Here is a 17,927-nt window from a genome sequence, read left to right on the forward strand (position 1 = left end):
CTCATGTAATACATTCTTTACAAATCCGTCCGTTTTGTTCACATTCAAATTTTCTAAGTTATAGTCTGTCTGTTATAGTTGTAACTGTTTGCAGATATGAAGATAAAGAGATTTTGCAGGACTATGTACAATATTATTTATTTTTGTTATAACAATACTTATCAATGTATACAGTACAAGTGAACGCAATACATAATATTTTTACAGCCTCATCAATCCTTCGTATAATTAAAAGTATGTATGCAAGTGTTTGTACAAAGAGATACATACCGGGACAGGCATAGAAAACCAAAAGGAGAAATCTAATATGATGCCTCTTCTCATCTACCTGAAATATATAAAGCATTCTATTAGCATAAAACAGGAGAGAGGAATTCAATTTATATGATGCTTTAAGACAACAGGTGGTCACATGCAATAGTAATATGTACTAATATATTTATTACTTTGTTTAAAGTAAAATAAAACTGAATATATAGTTGTCAGACACCAAAATAGTATTGACATGGCTAACATTGGCAAAATTAGTGAATGCCTTTAAATCACTGGACATGAGGTTACAAAATGCTAGTTATGCAAGCACCCAAAAATGAAATATTTGCAGGCACCCAAAATATGAAATACTGAAATAAAAATGCTGGTGAAAATGAAGCACCATTAGATAATAGCTAATAACACGGTTACATTAAAAGAATTTATAGCATGGAAACACTGTAATGACAACCATACAATATAACAGGCTTCAATAACATCAATTACAATTAAATTTGTAACTCAAATGAAAAAACAAGCTGGCAGCATTGCACACGATCGTTTAACAAAAAATGTGTTAATAAAAATACCTTTAACAAAAAAGTGCTTGAAATCAAGTAAGATAGGAAGAATGCCTTCTTGATATATGAGAAACCCAAGCAAATCACACAAATATACAGCATTAAACTGCTACAAAGTGGATTGCTGGTTAGTGCAAGAGTGTTGCCAAGATGTGAATACTGTATAGAACATTTCCTCAAATTTTAGTGACACAACATAACCTGAGTGTACAGCTAAAAACCTACGAGAATTTCACACAAAGCTGAAAATTTTTGAAAGGTATTGATTAAGAAAACAACTGACAAAACTTCAGCTTTGGTAAACTACGCGCAGGTTTCACTCAGAATCTCGGAAGACTAGTAGATAGTCATAGATACACCCAATAGTACAACAATAACAAAGATATGATAACATTATTTCATCAAGGGAAGATAAATGCAAATGTTTTAAGCCATCAACTACAGAGAAAAAGATTTGCGCATTATTTACACTGAGCAAACGAGTCGAAAAGATCAGGAAATTGATTGCATGATAATAGCACCACAGCATATCATTGGATGGAAGAAATAAGCTACGGTAGTATATATACCGACTAAATATAGTGCAAAACAGCAAAAATTTTATAAAAAAAATCTGTCCAAATATTAAAAAGAAAAGATTGTAGTCAAATTGTAAAAGGAAGAAGCGCAAGGAATCCGTATAGAGGTTGTGTAGGTGAGAGGCAATGCTGACGCCCCGCCGGGGCCAATTCACTGTTCACTAGAAAAAGCAAACAGTAGCTGCTTTAGGTGCGTTTACTGACACTGTTCAAGAGCAATTATGATGTATTCGTAAGGATAGATGACTCCAAAGATAAGTCAATACCAAACCTCATCTAGAATACACTCACATCTATACGGTCGGGCATCGTATCACCCAGTCAATTTACAAATGTTTTCTATGAGTTATATCGTGTTTACGTAATATTTACATGTTAGAATACGAGCCCCTCTAAAGGTAAATTATAGAAATTAAGGAACAACAGCTGCTAACAAATAAGGAATGACATCTGATTCACATGACCTCAAACCATGACATGAAAAATGGCCAGTTTTCTCGAAAAAGAAAACAGTTTCTCTTTGGACTAACAAGTCATTTCTCAGTTATTTCTCCATAAGCTATTACATAATCTGTTTCTAAGATTAAATTCATGACTCCTACATATTTGTCAAACTGAAATAAACACGACAAACAGGCAGACCTGGTTGATACGCATGAAATACAGACAGCCATGGTTAACATTCATTGCCTTGAGACTATCAATAACGGATTAACTCATGCCATCTTTGTGGGCTATTAGTTAAATTGAGCAATGTGTCCAAAATATTTTTTTCATCTAAGCCTAACACAACCCTATGCTGGCTATCAGATCTCTTCATATACGCTAAGGAAAAGGCATCTCCTAACCTCTAAACGCAAACGGTCTTGTCGTGTTAGGCAAAACTGACGTTCAGTAATATCTCTCCCTCGCTCTGTCAGGATAGTAGCCGCCTCGTTCCCTCTCTCCACTCCTTTCGCCTCGATCCCTCTCACGACTTCTCTCCCTATAGTCCCGCCTATCTCTCTCACGACTTCTTGACCTCTCTCGTCGTCTGTCCCGATCTCTATCCCTTGATCTAGACCTCCGTCGGTCCCTGCACACACAACAAATGGAAAAACGTGAAAGTGTAGCAAAATATCATCAAACTTTTGACCTGATTGTGACTTCCTTTTTGCATACACCAGCCCTATACACACGTATACATGAAGTGCCTTCTTGCATACACCAGCCCTATACACACGTATACATGAAGTGCCTTCTTGCATACACCAGCCCTATACACACGTATACATGAAGTGCCTTCTTGCATACACCAGTCCTATACACACGTATATATGAAGCCTGAAGATTTGGTTGATTCGAGCGAAGAAAGGCATAAGCTAATGAGAATGATGTGAGTGACAAAACAGGAAACGGAACCACTACCTGTCCCCTGAATGAGATCTTCTCTCTCGACAGTATCTGTTAAAATAGAAAAGTTAGTCAAATTTCACTTGTTTCATTGCGGTATAATTCCCACTAATAAGGGGCTCAACAGTTGAAAATTGAGTTTTCATTGTTTTCTATCGCAACAATGTCTACAGGAATGGCCGTTCGCTCATAGATAGGTGAATGGCAACATAAGTAGACTGCAAATGAGTAGTTGTGACTTGTGAACTGTTTATTATTCCTTAGGAATGAAACTAGGAACTCACTGACTGGCAAACTCATCAGTGGGTAGAATGAAACTACGAGCTCACTGACTGGCAGACTCACCAGTGGGTAGAATGAAACTACGAGCTCGCTGACTGGCAGACTCACCAGTGTGTAGAATGAAACTAGGAACTCGCTGACTGGCAAACTCACCAGTGGGTAGAATGAAACTACGAGCTCACTGACTGGCAGACTCGCCAGTGGGTAGAATGAAACTAGGAACAGGCTGACTGACAGACTCACCAGTGGGTAGAATGAAACTAGGAACACGCTGACTGACAGACTCACCAGTGGGTAGAATGAAATTAGGAGCTAGCTGACTGGCAGACTCACCAGTGGGTAGAATGAAACTAGGAACAGGCTGACTGACAGACTCACCAGTGGGTAAAATGAAACTAGGAGCTCGCTGACTGGCAGACTCACCAGTGTGTAGAATGAAACTAGGAACTCGCTGACTGGCAAACTCACCAGTGGGTAGAATGAAACTACGAGCTCACTGACTGGCAGACTCACCAGTGGGTAAAATGAAACTAGAAGCTCGCTGACTGACAGACTCACCAGTGGGTAGATGTAAGAGATGGCGATAATAATAACCAACATGAAGTACCTCTAAATAAATAATAGATTATTTTGTTACACAAATAATAACCTTTGGCTATGAATGAATTGAGAATCATTGTGAAAACAAACCGAAAAAAGAAATTTGAGATCACGGTTTAGTTTTTTGCTCATTAATCAGCTGGAGACGGACATGATTGTTCATACCTCGCTTGATCATACAAGTGTGACAGTAGGACTTAGAGGGTAGGTCTTAGAGGGTAGGACTTAGAGGGTAGGACTTAGAGGGTAGGTCTTAGAAGGTAGGACTTAGAGGGTAGGTCTTAGAATGTAGGACTTAGAGGGTAGGACTTAGAGTGTAGGACTTGAAGGGTACGACTTAGAGGGTAGGTCTTCGAGTGTAGGTCTTAGAGGGTAAGTCTTAGAGGGTAGGTCTTAGAGGGTAGGACTTAGAGTGTAGGACTTCGAGGGTAGGACTTAAAGGGTTGGTCTTAGAGGGTTGGACTTAGAGGGTAGGACTTAGAGGGTTGGACTTGGAGGGTTGGACTTGGAGGGTTGGACTTAGAGGGTTGGACTTGGAGGGTTGGACTTAGAGGGTTGGTCTTAGACATTAGTTGGTGGATGGTAGGTCTTAAATAGTAGACCAGTAGGTCTGCTGTAACCTGAATAGCAACTCTTTATTGTACAAAAATATACATGAGTGGTGGAACCTGACAACCGAAAGATTCCAACTTACAGATTCCAGCTGCTTAGCTAGCAGCTTACGCGCAACTCCAGGTGCATATTAGAGATTAGCTTCTGCTAGCCTCTAATGCGCAGACTAACAGAGACGAAAACTGCTAGCACACTATCAAGCATTTAGAATATATACCTTGACCCAGATGAACCGCCGTATGACTTGTCCTCAATACCAGCCTTGGTGTCCTGCAGAGAGGCTATTAGAATCTTACATCTGTCATCGTGGGCAATCTTGGACTGCTTGATTAGTGATATTGCTGTGACCAACGTCTCGATAGCGCTGGCAAAGTCCCCTGAGGAAGGGCAATAAGATGTCAATTATCACTAAACACAATGTACGAGTTGAACTGGGAAGGCATACTGTGAACAAGAACTGTAACACCTATTTTCTGGAGAAGATTAAAATTAATGTGAGTCAACAGAACTAACCTTGACTAGCATCTTGAACAGCCCGTGAAATGGCGCTGCTTGAGACCGACTTGTTCCTCGTAAGAATCTCCTGAAACTCCTCATCAGACAGAGAGGAGCCAACACTGTCAACGGGCATGCTGGAAGAGGTCATTCCACCTGATTGTGACATAATCTGCCTACAAATGAAAATGCATTGGCTCTCACATTTAAGATGAGTCTACCGATAAATAGAACCACAATAAACACTCTTCTGCAACCAAACCACAAACGACTGAGGAAAAGCAAAATAGCAAAAATTTGCTCATAGGGGCAGCAAATGTTGTCAGCTGTTCCAAGCTAACATTGACATCGAAACACTCGGCTATTGACCAGTACATCAGACAATCTACGTTTGAAAATATATGCTGCAGACTTTCACATCTGATCGCCTGGCAACAGTAAACCTTTTCACGCTTGTCTCATTGACTTGGCGCAACCAGATAAATGTGAATTAATAACTAGTGCATAAGGAACTTCCACACATTTGATCCAAATCTCTTCTTTTCTACCTATTGAAAAGTCTGTCATTCATTTTAATTGTTGGATGGAAGCAGTTTAGTCTGGACACTTCTCTTTCAAATCTTAGGGTCGAACTGCGATTGGTCAACAAGCCATTTTATAATTCTGAGCATTCTCCCAAGATGCTTTTTCATTAGACTACACTAGTTCTTCCGATTGTTCCCTCATCAAACTCTTGTGTTGATTGCTCAATAAACTTATATATTCTAACTAGCCAGAGACCACTAGAAAATAAACTCACCCGTCCACTGGACGTCCGAACTGATCCACCATCATGGATCCCCCATTTGTTGAGCCCTGCAAAAGATAGACAGTTGGTTGAAGGAAACTAGTCAGAAACACCAATTAGTGCGTTGAGAGAAGTGGCTAGGTGAAAGCTTACCTGCGGAGGCTGGCCACCGGGGAAGAAAGCGGGGTTGACATGAGCAGCAGGTTGGGAAGACATGCTTGTCTGTGAGGGTACTGGCTGCTGTTGAGGGATGACCGCGGGTGGAATACTTCCCGGTGCTTGTCCAGGCATACCTGGGTTTTGAAAAGGGTTCTGCTGTGGGGGTTGCTGCTGAGGCATAAAACCTGCAGTGAAACGTGTTTTAGAAGATTAGAGTTTCATCAACAGACACGTCTGATAGACAGAGTAGTAATCGTAAGCTTCAGTAATCTACTAAACATTCACAACATAAATATGTCGAGCCATTTTATAAAAATCCCAAAGTTGGAACGATCAGCAATAAGAATGCAGCAGACAAATGTAACAATTTTTAAAAGCAATTATTGTTCAAGGCAAGTACAGTAAAACTCGGATAACTCGCCCTCGGATAGCTCGAACACATGGTTAACTCGAACGGATTTGTCTGGTTCGTTCCCTTTGCAATGATAAATTGCTTTAGATAACTTGGCCTCAACATCATTAAGTCGAACAGTTTTTTGCCCAACGGCTACGGAGACAGTTATTATCACTTTAGAATATCACTTTAGTCCAAGCCATAAAGATAAACATCAACTGTTAGTAGTTATTAGGCGTCATTATTACCACCATCGGCAAAATATTTTCATTAACGACTTTTCTAAAGGTTTGCATAAAATCTAATTTTACCAAATATTCGATTTACGATGCCTTTTGAAAACAAGGAAAAGCGAGGTAACCTTTGGATAAACTTGAAGTAAAATTGGCAAAATCGATCTTGGATAAAGTGCTCAAAAGATGTCTTTTTTGAGCATTTTAACGGCAATCAAGTTTCGCCAATTTTAACCTGAGAACGTCCTGGCAGTCACATCACCTGAAACAACAAATTTCAAAGGATTGAAAAATATCTATACTTTTTGATAAAAAAATTTTAAACTTTAAATGAGAGGCCCTTTAACTTGCAACAAGCAATCTATGCTTTAGATTTATATATAGTTTGTATATGTACATGTATTTACTAATAAATACATGAACTTGTGACAGTGCTCTGATAACTTGAACGCTCTGATAACTCGAACACTTTCGTTCGGTCCCTTGAAGTTTGAGTTATCCGAGTTTGACTAAACCTAAAGTCTATTTTTGATAGTATCATAAACAGCAATAAGGCATTATTTTAGTTGAGATGATGTATTTTGAAAATTACTAGGTATGACAAAAAAACTTTAGCACAACTTTAAAGTTGTATGTCGAAAAATTTATAAATAATAGATTTTTCGGCATACAACGTTAAAGTGGTATAGCAAAGTTGAGGTCTGATCATACCTGGAGCCATACCAGCTTGTGGCATTTGCTGCATTCCGCCAGGACCAATCATGCCTGGCATGCCCTGGGGAGGCCCACCCATCTGATTGGGTTGTGTCGGGGGGCCTCGAGGTGGCATCCCCATCATTCCTGGACCAACCATACCTGGACCCATTGCAGGACGAATACCTCCTGGTGTATTCTGAAAGTATAATCATATAAGTTGTGTGGATGAGTGATACAAAAATACAATTATTATAATTACGATACAATTATAATTATAAAAAGACTCGCTACATACAAATGGAGGCCGGGATCCAGGGATCCCTTGCTGAGGCGGACCAGGCATAGGCGCCCTGTTCGGCATCATAGCGGGGCCCCTCGGCCCGACCATCATGGGCCCAGGTCTAGGGCCAGTAGGCGGCCCTGACTGAAATGGAGGTCTAGGTGCACGTGGCGGGAATCGTACAGTAGTCTGGCCATTTTGCTGCTGATATTGCTGCCTCTCCCGCTCCTGCTCATACTCTACAAGAGACAAAGGATCAGAGATTATGAGAAACTATCTTCATAGGGCTAACGGAGTAGCTGTGATTCAGTTATTGAGGTGCTGGTTTATGATCAATAGGTCCGTGGTTTGAGTCACATAAGAACCATGGGTTGTGTTGGGAAGGGCATCTAACCACAACTGCTGCAGACTAAACCGGCTCCCACATCAGCACTCCAGTAAGGATAAGGAGGGTGGTTAGCAAGCCTGCAGGACTAAAGACAAAACCTGAGGGCGGAGGAGGTCCTCTGTGAGCCAATGGCCTTCTAGCTAGAGAAGATGTCTCAATAAAAACATTCAAAAGAATGCAATGTCAAACCACTGTTGAAACCTACCAAGAAAATTTATGATTATAAGAAGTTGGGGAGGATCATGACCACCTATGTCCTCACAAGACATGGTAATCGAGAGAGAGACAAAAAAGAGAGAAGAGAGAGCGATCTGTAAAGAATATTTTAGAGAGATGCCGAGAATCTGCGCAATTACGCTTCGAGTTTATTTAAGCAGAAGGCCAGACAGCTGATGGAGGAAACATTTGGTGGGTATGGTTCAATATCGGAAAGATGACAGAACGCAGCGAAAACACAAACACTTAGTGGATTAGCCAATTACTAATGTTACGCCACCCTACCTTCACATCTTGAACACATGATCAAAGGCAGAGAAGAATGAAACAAATGCACAGCAAATGTCGTTATATTGAAAGGCAGTTGTCATATCACTGACTACAAACGCTGACTACAAACACTGACTACAAACACTGACTACAAACACTGACTACAAACACTGACTACAAACACTGACTACAAACACTGACAAGGCAGTTGTCATATCCCTGACTACAAACACTGACTACAAACACTGACTACAAACACTGACTACAAACACTGACTACAAACACTGACTACAAACACTGACTACAAACACTGACTACAAACACTGACTACAAACACTGACTACAAACACTGGCAAGGCAGTTGTCATATCACCGACTACAAACAGTGACTACAAACAGTGACAAGGCAGTTCTTATATCACTGACTACAAACACTGACTACAAACACTGACTACAAACACTGACAAGGTAGTTGTCATATCAGACTACAAACAGTAACAAATAGCAAAAAGTGAATACAGACCTGCTCTATTGCCTCCGCTGGCAGCGTCCAGCATAAGCAGGTTCTGTCTGTTGCAGTAGTGGACATTGAGGGTCTGTGAGTGAATTTGTACAGTCTTTATCTTCTCCATAAGCAGATTCATCGACTCGGGAGTCTTAACAGCGACAGTTGCAAAACTGCAAACAGAGCAATGTTTAATAATCGCATAACGTCACTGAACAAAACATACAATGGTAACTGATACAAACACCTCATGCAAGACATTTACTGCCCTACAAATGGAAAAGTTAACACAGCACATCTATGATCAGACTATGGTCTCAGAAGGTGAGGGCCAACTTTTACAAAGCGGAGCATTTGTGTAGGTCCCTTTCATTTATTTACTTCTGAAAGAATATAAGTCCTTACAGAAAAATACCAACTCAAGTTCATAACAATTCGATGAAGTTTGTTATTTGAAAAAGCCAAAGCAAAATGCAGATGCTAATACCGATACTTTTGCAAACTTGACCAATTTTATTTCATGTACGGAAATAATAACTTTATAGCTTTGGCTTTGCACACAGCATTCGATGTGTATAAACACCGATGACACACCGAACTTCTCATTCAAACGTTCCCAATGAATAAAGAAACGGACTTATAGTTTCGCAGAACACGCACCGCTACGCAGTTAAAACCCGCTCAAATGGGGTGGAGACGTGCAAACACACCTTAAACCAAGGCCTGTCACTTTACCAAAAACTCCTTAAAGACCAACTCCTCAACTGACTAGAATAAATAAAAACATGTCGTACTAATGTGATGCAACAATTCACAACTACATCTCCGTCTACCTTCACCACCGGTATTACCTACCACTTTAATATGAACACGCAATATCACTACTCGCAGACAACTTACCCCCGTGATTGACCATTCGCTCTGTTCTCGTAAAACTTTATGTCAACTATGTCTGTAACTCCGACAGCATTGCATGCCTGTGTCACGTCTATGTCATTCGTCCACTGTAAAGATAGAGTCAGCATGCCGGTAACCTTCTGATACTTAACATGCATCTTGACAACTTGCACTCCGCAAGACTTGTTTAAGCATTGTTAGTACAACAAAATTGAAAAGAGTACCTCAACTCTAGAAGAGTAATATTTTAACAAAATAATTTCCACTAATGAGTGACACAAACATCAACGATGGAACGGAGCGGTTAGGTGTGTGTAATCAGTATATAATCTATTGTAAAACGATGAAAACGCCTAAATAAGCCGGACTCTTCCGACAGCAAGGCTAACATACCCAAGTAAGATTTGATATGTACACTTGCCACCTCCTGGCATACTTCGGCGCTGCACCATCGCCACTACCAGTAATAGTGCTAGTTGAAGTTGGAGTTGTCTCCTCTGCAAGATCACCACTTCCATTCACTTCCTATGGAATACAAACACATTGCTAGCTTTATAGAAGCTGCATGTATAAAAACATGAATGTAGAAACAAAAATGACACTTCAACAAGCTTCGAGAAACGTGTTGAAATTCCAATAATGGCCTATTTTTAGGGAATGTTGCAGAAACCAAGCAGTTTTAATTATAACATAATATTTGCAGATGCATCTAGGATTGACTGGCTTTAGGCTTAGGTAATTCTTTACTAATCATGTCAAAATGACGATCTATGATATTCCAAACTGTTAAATAAACTACAATTTATTTTTCAAACAACCCTCTTACATCACAAAAAAACCTGCGACTTTGGGGTGACCCATGTTTTATATAAGAAATATGCTTCAACTAAAAAGCATAATTCAATGGCCAGTCAAATGGTGATCAACTCAATCAAGGGCGAAATGTGAACATCTTTCTTCCTATCAAAGGCGAAAGCCATACACCAAATATATAAGTCTAATTCATAACTGAAAAGCTAGTGGATTTTCATTCTGAACAGGCTTTTCGCATCGTTTTTGTAGTCAAACTTCCTCCCTAATATCAACTTCGCTCGTCTTTCTAACAACATTTCCAATAATAATATTCGGTAACTCGCATAATGGATACAACAAGTTTAGTGATAGGATTGCACAGAGAATACAAACACACTATGATAGGTCCCTGATTCTATATTACACAACTTGGGAAAGTTGAGGTGAAAACTAATTAATCAAGTAAGGGATAGTCTGCTCTCCCAGCATAGTACAATAAGAAATGATTGATCACCTCCTTTATCTCCTTTTTGACTGTTGAAGCTAACACATCATTATAAAGATCAGCTGGGTCATCTTGTGCTGTTGGATTTGCAGTTGATGTGGATGTTGTCGTACCATTCAATAACTCATCCTCATGTTCCTACATATATTAAATAAGTATAAAGTCTACAGCAAGTAGTTAAACCAAGCTGTGTGGGGGTATATAGCCTACAAGTAGTTAAACCAAGCTGTGTGGGGGTATATAGCCTACAAGTAGTTAAACCAAGCTGTGTGGGGGTATATAGCCTACAAGTAGTTAAACCAAGCTGTGTGGGGGTATATAGCCTACAACAAGAAGTTAAACCAAGCTGTGTGGAGGTATATAGACTACAAGTAGTTGAATCAAACTGTGTGGGGGCAGCGTACTTGAGTTTGGCAAACATAATGACATTGAGTTTTTCAACACTGCAATCCATAGAATATAGATCGTATTACGTATATAATAAATATATACATGTATGCTGACCAGTTTGTGAGGTTGTGAAGGCCCATTTAGAGGATGTACAACATGACATTACAAAAAGACTGGTTTTTGTGGACCTATTTTCCACACGTCCACTTTCCGACATGCCTAGAACCACCAAATCAACTTTAATATGTGAAATGGGCAAGGTGTCAGCAATCCATTTTATGAAATAAGTAAAGGGCCTATAGAAAGAATAACATGTGTACATTATTGAAGGTGCGTGCATGTGACCAAGAAATTATGTATGACGTGACGTTGTGATTTTTATATGGTTATTAGACAATTGTGTTAAAATTTATAGGAAATATAACGCAGTTGATTAAAAATTACCATAATTGCATATTTATATGAATACTAGATATATGCTCAACAATAATATAATAATTACCCATTGAATTTGAGTAACTTACACTAGTCTAAATCTTTACTAGAATAAGAGTTGTTACCTTCGTTAATAATCGTTACGCCTAATGATCTCTCACACATAATCTCTGATGCAATGAGGCTTTTCAAGCTTGCTAGTAATAACCAATAGTATTTTCCCAAGTGCTTTAAGCATGCGTATTGTAAACGGTGTAATGAGTATGCCTACAATTATTCCAATGTATAGCAATGTAGTCACTTGGCCTATTGGTTTAGCACGCTTGTTTGCAGACCTGGAGGAGGAAATCAAACCTGGAAGACTGAGATTATATCCAGTGTGGCAGATTTTCAATTCTTAGATTTTATTCGCGATAACTGGATACACAAATGCCAGACAGACAAACAAACATTGAGATTTATGTATATAGAAAAATAATATAACAGTTTATAAAATTAAGTATTGCACATAACAAGCGTTAAGTACATGACACTAGTAAAGACTTGGGAAATATACAATAACAGGCTATTCAGCTAAATATCCATCCAAGAAAGCAATTAACTGCAAAAGCTTTGAACGACTCAATCACACACATATCTAGGGATAGTAGTTTTATCCAACTCGGCAAACAAATACTGTAACTTGTTGTTAAAATTGGACATGTGAGGATAGAGAGTATTTGTTTTTCCTCTATCCAGGACTGGTCATTTTCCTTTATAACAAATTTTAACCTAGTAAGCAACAACGCTCTTTAAAAACTCCCTGATTTCTACATCAAAAGCTTTCACAACGGCCTCATAGTGACAGTCATTCGCACGCTTTGTTTGTTATTTCACTACAACCATGATTGCTAAACTTTAAGTTTGATTCAATTTGAATCATATCTGTTAAATTTGTTCACCTTACAACAGCTACTGTATATTTTTCATGTATGACGTGGCAAACATTTTTTTTATAAGTTTTCGATGCAATTATGCTTTTCTGTTGAGTTTATCAAACATCAACATTACCTAAACAAGGATTTAATGAATGTACGATGATTTAGATTTTGCTAAATCTATAGCACTGTATATATAACTAAGCTGAGCACTATAGAATCACGAAATTTTGACTAAAGGCGATTTTGCGTCCCTGCTAGAAAAACGCTCACATGATGAAAACAATCGATCCAAATGTAGAGAAATTTTCGCATACAAAAAATTTCCACTCTGTTCGTATGTTTGAAAAATGACCTCACATACCCTTCTGTAACTATTGGCAACCTATCCTAAACGTAAAAGTTGCACATGAAGCACATTTGATGATGGTAATGAGAAAGAATACTGTATTGAAGTCGTGGCTAATTCTAGTCTTAATGTATTAGCATCTCCATCAATTTTCAGATTGCAACGATAAAGCTTGTTCGAACTAAAACATTTTAGACGCTCTTGATACTAAGAATAGCGTTGATTGAACCTAAAACTACATAGTATGAAAAATTAACCATACATAGAGATGATAGTAAAGCTTCTGCATTATCGCTCATGAGCTTAAACGGCATCGATACGTTTATTCATCATGCTTACATGTAAAATTAGTTTGTAAATGAAATACAAATGAACGAAGTATTGTATTAATAACTTACTTGGGTAAAGTCTTCTTCAATCGCATCGTAGAGATCAATATCTGCTTCTGCCATCATACGCAGTACTAGCTGCGAAATAATTGAAAGCTACAAAGCAGTGCAAATTTTAAAATGGCGCCGTCGAACTACTTGGTGCATTACAATACTGGAAGAGCGGTCTGGCGTCGACTCGATAGCGTTTCAGTGTCTAGTTGACCTTTATCAGGGGACGAACATGCCAGGGTGGACTACTCCAAATATGCCACGGTGCCTCCAGACCTACTGACATCACTGCACTGGGACATCAACTATGTACATGCATCTCGAGCCTAACATTTAACATTAACAGCCTAACATTTAGAGTATAACAATATTTGGAGTTAAAAATTGCAATAGCTGAGACATCAAGTTTTATCTCAATAGGCAACATGATCTTGAAGTATTTGATTGCAAATAAAATGGTGCATTGTAACAAAATGTTATTATATGCTTGCCCAAACTTCACAAACCGTTTTTAAGCTTGAAATTTTGTTTTGAGCATAAACATGAACTTCTGCAATATGATTGATAGATAGCAAATGTTACCCTGCATTATTTTAATCATATAAAAATTAATTATCATATTAAAATAAAACCTTTTTTATAAACTATTACGGATGATACAAGCTTGTTAGAATGAATTATGCATTTTATTATGTGTTTAATGAGTTATGAATTTCACTCAATCTGTGTGAATGTTTATTTTGTGTATATTGCAAAAAACATCTACGCTTATTACAATACAGACTGGATCTTATTTGGGCTAGGATTATGCTCTCTATTTAGAAAACATATGCTACTTTCACATCCTTGGCCAGTAACCAATGCTGTCATATATTTTTCTTTTTAATTTCCTACCCACTGTTGGAAGCTGTTGTGTGCTGTTGTGAAGATTCATTTTGGTACGCTCTACGCAATACAAAAGTAAAGGTTTTATATTTTTATTTATCCTGATTCTAGAGCTAGTTGACTATCTTCGACATTGCACCAGCAAGCAACTATCAGAGCTGGGTTTGCAGCACTTTTTTATAATGGACCAGGAGAACAATTCTATGCACCTAGATATTTCTACTATCAGAATTTTAAAAAATGGTGTCTTCGAATATGGAGTAATACGCTAATTTAAAGTTAAAATCTCTTTGGGCATAAATAACTGCTAGTTAAAAAGCAAACCTAGATCCACTTCAATTGCCTCAAATCTATTCAACTCATTTTTTAAAGTTTGTTGGAAATTATTTGAAATTAGAAAGATTTTAATAAAAGCATAAATATATATAAACTATTTCATCCCCTGTCAAAACAATTAGGGTGGAAATGCCTACTCCAGTCCAGGTCTCCTAATGGAGACCCGGTGAATAAGCATTCTCCTCAAGATCTTACGGTATGTATCTATGCTATACTACATATATATATATATATACATATATATATACATATATATATATATATAGTGTATATATATATAAAAAAAAATTGTTTCTTCACCCCGGTTAACCCGTATGGGTGGTAGTTTCTGCTCTAACTCGGGTCTCCTACCAGAGACCTGGGAGCTTGAGCGCTCGCCTCAAGATCTTAGCTGTTCCCAATAGCGCACTTTTCTACAACTCACCTGAGTTGATTGCTGTTGGTATTTGGGCAAGCCACAATTTATGCGCCGGTGTTATTGCCCCCAGTGCCCCAATGACTACTGGGATTACAGTTGTTCTTACATTCCAGCATTTTTCAATTTCTTCTCCAAGAAGGAGATATTTCTCTACCTTTTCTTTTTCTTTGCTGGCTATATTGTAGTCATTGGGTACTGCGATATCTATTATAGTAGCTCTCTTGTTCTCCTTGTCCACCACCACTATATCTGGTTGGTTTGCTAGGACATGCTTGTCAGTCCGGATGTAGAAGTCCCAAAGGATCTTAGCGCGATCATTTTCATTGACCTTACCAGGAGCTTCCCACCAGTGTTGTGGTTTATTAAGGCCACACTCATCACATAGACTTCTATACACAACACCTGCGACATGATTATGCCACTCAGTGTATGCATTTCCTGCTAGCTGCTTGCATCCACTGATGATGTGTTGGATGGTCTCAGGTGCATCTTTGCACAGCCTGCCTCTAGGATCGTCTCTTGTGTGATAGATTTTTGTTTGGAGTTGCCTTGTTGGGAGCACTTGCTCCTGGGCTGCCATGATTAGCGACTCTGTATTGGCCGTTAGGTTTCCTTTGTTCAGCCACATATATGTCTGGTGAAGATCGCCAACCTTAGATATTTGTCGGTGGTAAGCACCATGAAGAGGTTTCGTGTGCCAGTCAAGTTCCTCGTCATCAGGGCGAACGTCCATTGTAAGAGCAGCCGATTGAAATTCAGCTAGCAACTGATCTGAAGTGGCCATGGAGGCTGCATAGGCTTTGATGCTTTGCTCTTCCTCCTTCCTCCCTTCCTATATATACCGTATATATATATATATATATATATATATTATATATAGCAACTTAATATATATATATATTAAGTTGCTAGCTGAATTTCAATCGGCTGCTCTTACAACGGACCTACACCCCGATGATGAGGAAATTGACTGGCACACGAAACCTCTTCATGGTGCTTACCACCGACAAATATCTAAGGTTGGTGATCTTCACCAGACATACATGTGGCTGAACAAAGGAAACCTAACGGCCAATACAGAGTCGCTAATCATGGCAGCCCAGGAGCAAGTGCTGCCAACAAGGCAACTCCAAACGAAAATCTATCACACTAGAGACGATCCTAGATGCAGACTGTGCAAAGATGCACCTGAGACCATCCAACACATCATCAGTGGATGCAGGCAGCTAGCAGGGAACGCATACACTGAGTGGCATAATCATGTCGCAGGTATTGTGTATAGAAGTCTATGTGATCCTTAATAAACCACAACACTGGTGGGAAGCTCCTGGTAAGGTTAATGAAAATGACCGCGCTAAGATCCTCTGGGACTTTTACATCCAAACTGACAAGCATGTCCTAGCAAACCAACCAGATATATTGGTGGTAGACAAGGAGAACAAGAGGGCTACTATAATAGATATAGCAGTACCCAATGACTACAATATAGCCAGCAAAGAAAAAGAAAAGGTAAAGAAATATCTCCCTCTTGGAGAAGAAATTGAAAAATGCTGAAATGTAAGAACAACTGTAATCCCAGTAGTCATTGGGGCACTGGGCGCAATAACACCGGCGCATAAAATGTGGCTTGCCCAAATACCAACAACAATCAACTCAGGTGAGTTGCAGAAAAGTGCGCTATTGGGAACAGCTAAGATCTTGAGGCGAGTGCTCAAACTCCCAGGTCTCTGGTAGGAGACCCGGGTTAGAGCAGAATTTACCACCCATACGGGGTATTCGGGGTGAGGAAACAATTTTTTTATATCTATATATATTATAAAACAAATTGACCTAAATTTCTTATTTCTTTGCCTGGAACATTGATGGAGCATAAAGTAGCAAATAGACCTAGAGCCAGGGATGAAAGTGATGCAAATCAAAGACAAGCAGCACCATTTTGTATACAACTTAGGACTGAATCTGAGCAATGAAGAACACTTACACTTATTCAATAAAAAAGCTTATTAGAACTTAGGAAACAAATTGCTCGAGTTTGAATGATTGGTGACTGACAGGCTGAGAAAAATATCAAACTTTATAAAAACAGACAACTGCAAAACACAGTAGCAAACACTGCAATACATTATCAACAAGCATGGATCTTTTGGACGTCTGCATAAAAATATCAAGCAGGGTGATTATCCAACCATTGCAGCTGACATAAATATCTGGGACATTAATAAGCATAGGAGTTGTCTGACCATTACTTTAAAAAACTTATGAATGGAAAATATCACAGAAATCCACTTGAATCAAGATTATTAGTAACAATCACTACTACATATAAAAGAATAAAATACTACAGCAATTACCAATAAATATTCTTCTAAAAAACAAACAACTTTACAGAGTGACAACTTCAAACAGGTATACATGTATATGTATAATAGATATCACCAGCATTGCAAGAGTCAGACAGATTTATAGAAGTCAACATATACTGAATCATCAACCAGTCACAATCAAGATAAGATTTTTAACACTTTATATAATCTATAGATATAAACCTCAAAGTCCGGGTGTGTATCTGTGTGTAGTTCAGTTTGTCCAGCTATAGCTATTAAAATATTAGAACACCTAAAAATTTATGCTATCCGTCATTTGTATATTTTGTCCATTCATGGAAATGTTTTTTGTTAAACGAAATTTATTTTGTGGATTTTGAATAGCTATGGAATTAGTCTCGTCAACATTCAATGTTAGTTTGTTTTAATCACACCAATCTTGTATCAAGTCTAATTTTTTGTTTATTACATCTTTATCTTTATTCAAGTTTTAGCGGTATAAAATAAGTTAATATCAGCAGCATACAAAACAGCTTTAAATTTATCAGTACTCTTTACAAGATCATTTATATATAAGAA

General features: G+C 38.5%; 1 protein-coding gene across 2 annotated transcripts; it reads right to left on the reverse strand.

The window, feature by feature from the left end:
• Positions 1-119: 119 nt before the first annotated feature.
• Positions 120-13,539, reverse strand: LOC137393142 (cleavage and polyadenylation specificity factor subunit 6-like). 2 transcript variants are annotated; one of them, XM_068079567.1, is made up of 13 exons: positions 13,404-13,539; positions 10,924-11,052; positions 10,011-10,142; positions 9,621-9,724; positions 8,739-8,893; positions 7,357-7,580; positions 7,077-7,257; positions 5,733-5,923; positions 5,592-5,647; positions 4,811-4,968; positions 4,515-4,674; positions 2,260-2,486; positions 120-328 (listed from the first exon to the last, which is right to left on the reverse strand). In XM_068079567.1, the coding sequence occupies exons 1-12, from the start codon at positions 13,458-13,460 to the stop codon at positions 2,303-2,305; spliced, it is 1,731 nt and encodes a 576-aa protein (XP_067935668.1). In that variant the 5' UTR covers positions 13,461-13,539; the 3' UTR covers positions 120-328; positions 2,260-2,302. The 2 variants fall into 2 exon arrangements, with proteins under 2 accessions (XP_067935668.1, XP_067935669.1); XM_068079568.1 differs by having other exon boundaries at positions 120-1,572.
• Positions 13,540-17,927: the final 4,388 nt, after the last annotated feature.

Source organism: Watersipora subatra, chromosome 4, assembly GCF_963576615.1.
Source record: "Watersipora subatra chromosome 4, tzWatSuba1.1, whole genome shotgun sequence".
NCBI lineage: Eukaryota > Metazoa > Bryozoa > Gymnolaemata > Cheilostomatida > Watersiporidae > Watersipora > Watersipora subatra.

What these genes read in the sequence shown, in the direction of transcription:
- LOC137393142 (XM_068079567.1), bottom strand. Translation starts at nt 13,460, where the DNA reads ATGATGGCAGAAGCAGATATTGATCTCTACGATGCGATTGAAGAAGAC. An exon ending in CAGCGGAGGCAATAGAGCAG is followed by an intron (nt 7,581 to 8,738) that starts GTCTGTATTCAC and finishes TGTCTCTTGTAG; the next exon opens with AGTATGAGCAGGAGCGGGAG. An exon ending in TGTTCAAGATGCTAGTCAAG is followed by an intron (nt 4,675 to 4,810) that starts GTTAGTTCTGTT and finishes GCCCTTCCTCAG; the next exon opens with GGGACTTTGCCAGCGCTATC.